We start from the raw sequence: 9,298 nt of genomic DNA on the forward strand, positions 1-9,298 counted from the left end.
AGGGTTTCTCTGTATAGCCCTGGCTGTCCTGGAACTCACTCTGTAGACCAGGCTGTCCTGGAACTCACAAATCCGCCTGTCTCTGCCTCCCAAGTGTTGGGATTAAAGGCGTGCGCCACCACTGCCTGGCTCGTGTGAGAATTTCTAAGTGAAGTGCGTGAATTCTATAAAAGGTTTTGGCCTGTTAGCTCTCACTGGCCAAGGCTCTTCTATCCTCTCTGTATAAATTAGGCCTTTTTTAGTGTAACCACTTTTTTTGTGTAACCACTGAAAGAAGGTCTAAAATGAAGATACTGAATTAAGACAGAAATGAAAATATAGGGTTAATATGCCCATCCCATGTGTGAACAAGTCTGCCAGACAATCCATACACAGTATTTGAAACTCCTGGACCGACTCTATGACCAGTGTCATAATAATGCTAATTTACTGTGTGTGCTCTGGGCTCTGTTCTAATTATTTTACCTGTGGTAAGACACTTCTATAACAAAAGAGTGGCTCATTTGCACCCATTTTATAGACGACAGAGCAGAGGTGTGTTGAGGGCGACATCAGCCATGGTCAGGACTCCTCCAGAACCAAGTTTCAGCCCTTGTGCACAGTCCTTACCCTGCTGTTCCTACAGCCTGAGAGCCTCGGGCCCAGTGCTAGTGGGAGATAATCTGGACCAAGCCCTAAACTTCAAATTTAGAATTATGCTGAATATATAGAAGGACTGCATAGATAAAACTGAGTATAGTTATATCCTTTTTTCCATTACTATCACAAAATACCAGAGGCAGGCTAGCATGGTAAGGAAAAAAGAGTTTATTAAACCCACAGTTCAGGAGGCTGAATTGTCCCAGTGGGGCAGGCTCCTTGGCTTGGTCTCCAGCAAGAGCCCTCAAGGCAGTACTATATCCTGTCAGATTGCATCATGGCTGGGAGCACAGATCGAGAGCAAAACAGGAAGGTAGATAATGATTGAGGGCCAAGTTCATCTGTATAACAGCCCGCTTTCCAAGGGCAGAGCTATGAATTCTCCCCTCCCCCACCCACTCACCACGTGATACCACCTCTTAAAGGTCCTGCCGCTCTACAGAGTCCATGAGTCCTTGTGACTTATCCAGGCCACAACTAAGGTAAAGAGAAACACTATGCCTTAAGAGTAGAGAATCCCAGCTGAGCCGAGTCCACCGAGCCACAGAGCACCTCCTCAGTACCCTTAGTTAAAAAGAGCTCTTTTTATTTGTTTTAGGGTTTGAGAAAGAACGTTCTTTGACTTCATTCTGTGTTCTAAGAAATAGGAGGCCAGATGGACAAGCTTAATCTTGATAGCGACTTAATAATCCTCCCTGAGGATTGGGCCGGCCCCAGCCGAGGCATATGCAGAGGCGGAATGGCCTCACCCCGTGCCTCTCATAGGTCCAGCAGCTGAATCTCATAGGCTTAGAAAAACCCTTGAAGACAAACTGCAAATACCATCGGGAGGGTGACAAAACCTACTCGTGGGGGAGGGGTGGCAAGACGGTTCAGAGGGTGAAGCTCTTGCTGCCCAAGCCCAGCAACCTGAGTTTGGTCCCAGGAAGCCATGCAAAAGCCCAGATGCAGGAGTGCATGTCTGTAACCCCATCACTCCTGTGTGACAGGAGAGTCCCCTGGGCTAACTACCCTGGAAGACACGGGTAGAGCAGAAAGACACAGCACAGAGACCAAAGTAGCCAGGGGAGAGCTAACTCACTAAAGTTGTCCTTTGACCCACGGGTGCGCCATGACATGCACACACCCTTATTCACGTTTGTACACCACACAGTAATACTATAAAATAAAACCTTAAAACCACTTCAGAGCTCGAAGCAGGGCCAGTGTGATAAAGGGGCAACATCAAAGGTATTTGGAAATCCTAGCCCCGAGTGTCTCCTGAGGAGAAATATGCCCTTTCCCCATGGCAGCAGACACTGGCAGTGAGGGCTTAAACCTTTCTCTCTAACTCCCAGAAGTATGGAAGAGAGTGGTGGGGATGGTGTTTGGGCCTGCCGGTGGGAGGCTGGATTGGAATGGATGCACAAAAGGCCTTCCAACACGATAGAATCTAAATAATCTGAAATAGCTGAAGCCCAAGAACTGCCATGGGTTCCCCGTGGGTTCCTCCCAAGTTGCCACTCAACTGAGCAGCGCAGGCAGGGGCTGCTGCTCTTGTAGACTACACCCCTCACATTGAAGCCCACAAGTAGAAACCGTGACCGGGTTTCAGGGAAACGGTGTAACAGTTTGGATCGGTGAGTTCAGTTTCCAGGGTCCTAACAGTTAATGGGGCTGAGGGATGGCTCAACAGTAGAGCATTTGTTCCAGCACGCACAGAGCCCTGGCTTCAAGCTTGAGGACTGTAGCTCTGGGCCTCATGCATGCTGGGTGAGTGTCCTACCTCTGAACTACATCCGAAGTCCTAGGACTGCAAAACATAATATATATGGTGTATACAGAGATATACTTAATTAGCTACAAAACCACAGGCAGTCAGGGTAGACGCCCTCTGTAGACAGAGAGCTTGGGTGTGCAGAATGAGTCCTGCCCAGCTCAGCTGCTTGCTCTGGCTCCAGTCGGAATTTGTGTACTTTCCAGTGAGATTCCCTTGTGCTCCCTGATATAAAGCCCCATCATGCTCAGCTGTTGGTTTTCTTGTTTTTCACAGAGACGTGTGTGCGGCCCCAGGCCATGCAGCTCCTGGTAACTCTAACTCCCTCAGCTCAGAGCTGCTCACCTGCAGTCCCCAGCATCGGAAAGCAACATGGTCAGGAGGGGTGAAACTTCGGCTAAAGCAGAGGTAAGAGGCTTAGAGGTTAATGCCGAACAGTGTGGAAGACAAGACTGGCCCACCCTCGGGAGAGGGCACTGGGGCAGAGATGGTTAAAGGCCCAGATTGGTGGGAGAGGGAAGGGGCTCAACAAGGAGGTCTCATAACTTAAAGTTCAGAAGGATGTTGAGGTTATGTCTAGTTCTTTCTTTCTCCCAGCTCCAGGCTCTCAGAAATAAGACTCAGGCTCAAAATATATTTATAAATACCTTGGTCATATAACTAGGCTCTATTCTGACTGTATCATGGCTAAAATATCCCATTCATTTTAACCGCATTCTGCCATGTGGCTGATACCTGTGCTCAGGTACCACGAGTCTGTCTCCTCGAATCTTTCTGCCTTCCGTTTCCTACCTGAGCACTTTTTAATTGACAAATGATGCATCTATACAATACCCAAGACATTCTTTCTACAAAAGGAATCTTATTTGTTTTAGGCCTGGATACTGAACCCACAGTCTTGAAAGATAATAGCAAGTGTTCTACTACTGTGCTATTAGGCATTACAACTTTGAATTTTGGACTGATATAGTGGCATATGCCTTTAATTCCAGTACTCAGAAGGCAGAGGCAGGTGAACCCAAGAGTTGAAGGCTAGCCTGGTCTACATAGCAAGTTGTAGGCCAGACAAGGTTACATAGAGACCCTGTCTTTAAAGAGAGGGAGTAAGGAAGGGAGGGAGGGAAGGAGAGAAAGAGAGAGAGAGAGAAGTTGCATGTTTGGATTTTCCATGTTTAAGATACACATTAAGGGGCCAGAGAGATGGCTCAGTGGTTAAGAGCACTAACTGCTCTTCTGAAGGTCCTGAGTTCAAATCCCAGCCAGCAACCACATGTTGGCTCACAATCCGTAAAGAGATCTGACGCCCTCTTCTGGTGTGTCTGAAGACAGCTACTTACACATACTTACATATAATAAATAAATCTTTAAAAAAAGATACACATTAAATTATCTGTTATGTTTTATGTACTAAAACAAATAGTTGTAGTTAATGTTTATATTAAGATAATTTATTATATTCCATTTTAAGAAAGATACTCAAAAGTAGTTTGAACATGCCAGAGGGCAAGAGAAGCCAGCTGCCTGGTGAGTGGGGTAGGCTGGGCACAGGCTGAGCTTCTCAGAACCGTCAAGCAGGATTGCCCCTGCAACAGGTGGACACAGAAGTCCCAAGGCCATCACTGCTCCCTTTGATTACCTCCTATCCTCACGGTGCAGAGACTCCAAACCATGTCCTCTGCTGGACTGTACAGGCGAACCTCATGGCACTGGCAGAGCCCCGGGGTCAGGAAGTTGCCATTCACTGGGACAGCTGCTCTAACCTGGGAAGAAAACACAGTCAAGATCCCGAACCAAGTCGGTGCTCACAGGACAAGAAAGGGGACAGATTCCAGAAGGATTAAGGAGACAGAGTTAAGAGCAGATGAGAGTATGGGAAAGGAGAGCACAGTTGGGGAGTGGTTTCCAGGGACACTGCTGTGGGGACTTAGAGAAATGGGTAGGGCTCTTGGCCAACACTGGGAGAGCAGAAAGAGCGGAGACCACCTGCTGGTAAAGAGTAGGAATTCCTACTGGGTGTGGTGCACAGGCCTTTAATCCTGTAGCCAGCAGGGCAGAGACAGGTGGGTATCTGTGGGTTTCATGGCTGCTGGGCTCCAGAGGAGACAGTAGAGCAACCACTGCTGCTGTTCTCTGGCCTTCACGTCTGTACATATGCACACACTCATGAAGACAACACAGGTACTCAGAAGATATTATGTAAAGCAGTCCTTGAAAAGTCGAATGAAACAAACGGACTTAAATATATCCATTTGGTATAGCCTAACCATAAATAAACCATTCTTAAAGCTATCCGGGGATGCTGGCATGCCTGTAATCCTAGGTCCTTGGGAAGCCTAAAATGAGAGCCTATCTTGCTCCCAGGAGTTCAAACTGGCAACACAGCAAGCTCCTCTCTCACACAGGCAAGCAACCAAACGAATAGAAAGCTTATCCTGTCAGCATAGTCAGCAGTGCTGTCTGTAGAGAGCAAGGATGGACAGAACCAGGTGGATAGATAATTTCCTCCTTACAGTCATGACCTTGGGGCTGGTAAGCACTGAATGCTCTTCCAGAGGTCCTGAGTTCAATTCCAGCTGTAATCTATAAGGGTATCTGTTGCCCTCTTCTGGCATGCAGGTGTACATGCAGCAAAGCATTCACACATTAAATCAATCAATCAGTCAATCAATCAATGCAGGTGTACATGCAGCAGAGCATTCATACATTAAATCAATCAAACAAACAAACACATGGAAGCATTATCAAAAGGTCATAAGCTTTGAGTGGCAGGCAGAACTCATTTGGTAGGGTGCTTGTCTAGCATGATGAATCCTGTGTTTCATCCCCAGCATCATATAAACTGAGCACAGCAGTGTCTTAAATCCCAGCTCTGAGGAGGCTGAGGCAGGAGGATCAGAAGTTCAGAAGCATGCTCAGCTTCATAGAGAATTGGAGGCCAGCCTGGGACACAAGTAGCACTTACCTTAAAGAAAATCCATCTGGAGCTCGTTTCGGTGCTGATATGTCACTCCTGTTCCACTGGGGTCTCCCCATGTGTGCTTAGATTTTATATGTGTGTGCTTTGTCTCCTCAGCTATAGTTATAAGACTTTGTGGTCATCTACTTCCTAGTTCTTTCCTATTCTCCAGGGTCACCCAGCAGTGTTAGTTGCTGTGAGAGAATGTGTGCCAAAGCAGCTCAAGAAAGAAAAGCTTGGCTTTGGCTCACAGCTTGAGGGACCAGTCCACTGCGGTAGAAGGTGGCAATGAGGGCAGCTGTAGCTGTGGCAGTGGCAGTGGCAGTGGCAGTGGCAGTGGGAGGCAGCTGATCACTCTGCACCTGTTCACACTGCACCTGCAGTCAGGGAGCTAAGAGTGGTCAATGCCCCCAGCTCAGCTCCTCTTTTTTCTATTTCTAAAATCAGTTTTGAATCCCATCCATTTTGGTGTAGCCCATATTTCAGGATAAGCCCTCCCTTCTTAGCTGGCCTTCTATGGAAACGCCCTCACAGGTATGCCCAGAGGTGTCTCTCCCAGGTGATTGCACATCCGCCCAGACTGACAGGGAGGACTGAACTTTAAGATCGGAGTGGCACTCATCCAGCCGTACTCAGACCCCCACCCTTAATTGCTTTAGCTTTTACTTATTTTGAAATCATCAAAGACTCATAGCAGAGTACTTTTAATTTCCCCACCACCTGCTACCCAGCTTTCCCTAATGTTAGTACCTTTTATAAGCAGTAGAAATATCAAATAAAAAACTGGCCCTAGCAATTGGTGATAGTACCGACATTTAAGACTTTAGAAACGGCAGATCTTATGAAGAGCGGCCATTTTCTCCCCGCCCCCTCCCCGCTAGCCTTTTCTGTTTTGAAATGCTACTTTACAGTTTTCACATGTCCTTAGTTGTCTCTTGATTTGTGACACTTTCTTAATCTCTTCTTGGCTTTTGTGACTCTGGCATTTTTGAAAAACATTTCTTTCTTTTGGGGAGACATGCCACTGTGCTCTGCGCTTGTGTGAAGGACAGAGGACAACTTGTATGGATTGGTTCTCTCTTTTCACTACAGGGTCCTGAGATCAAGCCCAGGTTGCCAGGCTTGGCAGCACTCTCCTTTACCCACTGTGCCATTTTGCCAGCCTAGGGCATCGCCTGTGCACCATAGTCCATGGTGCCAGATTACGCATCGCCTGTGCACCATAGTCCATGGTGCCAGATTGTTGTTTAGTTGTTCCTGACGATTAAAGCTTGGATCTCCTGCATGCTTGTCAAATGCTCCCTGCAAAAGCTGTGTCCTGCAGCAGTGACCTCGATATTTTTAAGGCAAGTGGCCAGTTAGTTACTTTGCAGAGTGCCTTTGATTTAGAGGTACCTGTTGCTTTCTCATTGTGTAGTTAGTTAGGGCTCAGGCATTTTTGGCAATGCCGCTCAAATGATGTGTGTCTTTCCTAGGAGCTGCGAGGCAGCTGTAGCTGTGGCACCGGGGGCCATGTGAGATTGACATCTCATTACAGCTGATGGCAACTCTGGTGATTTACTTATGGTGGGGTCCCCATGCTTCTCCACCATGAGGGGCACCATTTGCCCCTTTGCAGTTCACGACTACACTAGAGAGTAACGTGATAATACCCTGCTTGCCTTGAGACCTTCTTTTCACGAGCTTTAAAGTCTGTTGATAATCACCTCTGACAACTGGAACGTTCCAGAAGCTACTCCATATTTCTATCCTCCCTTCTGCATTTATTCCTCGGAATTCTTCTGTAGGGAATTTATTTCCCCTCTCCATCTATTTATTCAGTGATTGATTTATGTCAGTGAGGACTTCACATTTGTTTTGTCTTGTGGGTAATAATCCTCCCCTCTGTCATTTCTGTTGTTGGCTCAGATTGTCTCAGTCTTGGCCGTTAGGCTCTGGTCTAAATCCTACTCAGAAACATACAGAGGGTTTGTGAAGTACCAGCATGCCATTCTTACTGGTACAGAAAGCAAATGTCGATGCATTTCTCTGTAGAGTCAAGCAAGCGTTGAGGCAGGAGGTTGGTGGTGGGTACATACCTGAGGCCTGTACTAGAATTTTAAGACTGGAAACTTCAGAATTATAGGGTCACCTCACAGACCAAATACTTCCTAGTCAGAATTCTTCCTAGCTGCTTCTTCATTTATCAGTCCAGCCTCCTTGCCCCAGTGCACAGCAGTAATCCTAGCCCTTTGGCAGCTGAGACAGAATTTCGAGTTCAAGGCTACCTCAAGCCACATCATGAGACCCTGTCACAGGGAGAGAGACAAAAGGAAAGTACTTTGCCTTGGTTGGCTTGAAGTAGGGTGTTGGTATGTAGCCCAGGCTAACCTACAACTTTGGATACCCCTGCCTCTGCTGTGAACCACCACACCCAGTGGGAGGAAGAGAGAATACTTATGATCTAACCTGTCTTGGCAGAAAAAAAAATCTGTGAAGCCTTGGATCGGAGCAGTTGGTAATGAGTGGGTAATGGAGATCAGTTATGCTAGCTTACAACCGAGGATTTTCCACTCCAGTGCCTCCTCCTTGGTGCTTCTCTTACCAGTCGCCACCACCCTTAGAACAACTTATCCGTGATCAAACAGCCTCTACTCCGTGAGGTTAAATCAAGGTGAAAGGATGACGGGCTCAGAGTCAGTTCCTCCTCCATGGGGCTCCAGAGCCCCGCTTCTGGTACTTCCTCTCGTCGGGGAATTCGGTCCCCAGCTGCTTCCTTTCCACTCTCCAGATAATGGCTCAGAGGCCCTGGTGAGACCGCACTGAGAGCTGATGCTTCAAAAGCTGAAGCAGTGAGCTCTTGGAGTTCACAAACGGTGGAAGGAGGCTTCCTGCTTTTACTTTTGATGCATCCTCCAGGACAGGTTCCCTCCTCCTGCTGCCTAGCGTTTCAAAGCTGTGTGCTGGCTTTTCCCAGGAAAAGTACTAAGGGCCACCCTTTCCTCTTGGTCCATTTACATAGGTGACTGAAGGGTAGAGTCCCTCCCACTTGCTCTGAACTCAGGCGGTGCCTGCCCTTTAACTGTAAGCTCACCTGCCGGGATGGGAATAGCTGGGGAGCCCCGCCTCTGTGGGTGGAGCCTAAGCCGAGGGTGACTTCGCTCTCTGCCCTGCTCCTGAGTACATACCAGAAGGGGTTTGCTCTGTGAGATGTTTCTGTCTGCTCAGGGTAAGTGAACACTGTTGGAATGAGATTCAGGGTCTTTTATTGTAGAGCTCTAACTCAAGAACCTTTTTCTGATGTGTCTTTTTCATGCTGTGTTCTATATGGGTTTTGTTTTCTTTTCTTGCCTCTTTTTTTAACTTTTGTTTTTGTTGTTCTTTGGTTGGTTGGCTGCTTGGTTTTTTTGTTGTTTTTTTTTGTTTTGTTTTGTTTTGTTTTGTTTTTTGTTTTTGCTTTTGTTATTGTTTTGTCTTGTTTGTTTTTGTGTTGATGTTTTCCTGAGAAAAGTTCTCACTATGTAGCCCATGTTGACCTGGAAGTCACTGTGTAGACTGGCTGACCTCAGACTCACCATAATCACCCTACTTTCTAGATTCCCAAGAATATGTACTTTTAAAGAAAAATAAGCAACTACACGTTAAGTTTCAGCCTACTTACAATGCTCTACATGGTCCAGTGTGCTGGTAAAGCTTCTGTCTGGGAATTTCCAGCCACTCTCTGCTGTCTACAGGTAGGGCTACCCAGTTTCTCGTGGCTTATCTACCTAGTCTGTCTTTTTATCTCATTCAAGGCAGCCAGTGCCCTCTGCTCTTCCTTCAGGTTCTCACTGCAGCTCTCAGTGAACTTTCAGAACTGTGCTTCCAGGAGGAGGGACTGGGCCAGACCAGTTGCCAAGTCCTCCCAGTGCTCCATTGCCAACCTGCCCATAAAATAAAGGAAGTTTTTTTTTTTTTTTTTTTTTTTT

The 9,298-nt window shown here is 47.0% G+C and overlaps 1 protein-coding gene across 5 annotated transcripts in view; it reads left to right on the forward strand.

Annotated features, from left to right (window-relative positions):
- Shroom3 (shroom family member 3) overlaps positions 1 to 9,298 on the forward strand; it is a 312,505-nt gene that overhangs the window by 260,128 nt on the left and 43,079 nt on the right. For all 5 annotated transcript variants that reach the window (XM_031391054.1, XM_031391058.1, XM_031391059.1 and 2 more), the window contains one exon: positions 2,672 to 2,803. In XM_031391054.1, the coding sequence (XP_031246914.1) occupies positions 2,672 to 2,803 (132 nt within the window). The remainder of the gene's footprint in view (positions 1 to 2,671; positions 2,804 to 9,298) is intronic.

Source organism: Mastomys coucha, unplaced genomic scaffold (genome assembly GCF_008632895.1).
Source record: "Mastomys coucha isolate ucsf_1 unplaced genomic scaffold, UCSF_Mcou_1 pScaffold22, whole genome shotgun sequence".
NCBI lineage: Eukaryota > Metazoa > Chordata > Mammalia > Rodentia > Muridae > Mastomys > Mastomys coucha.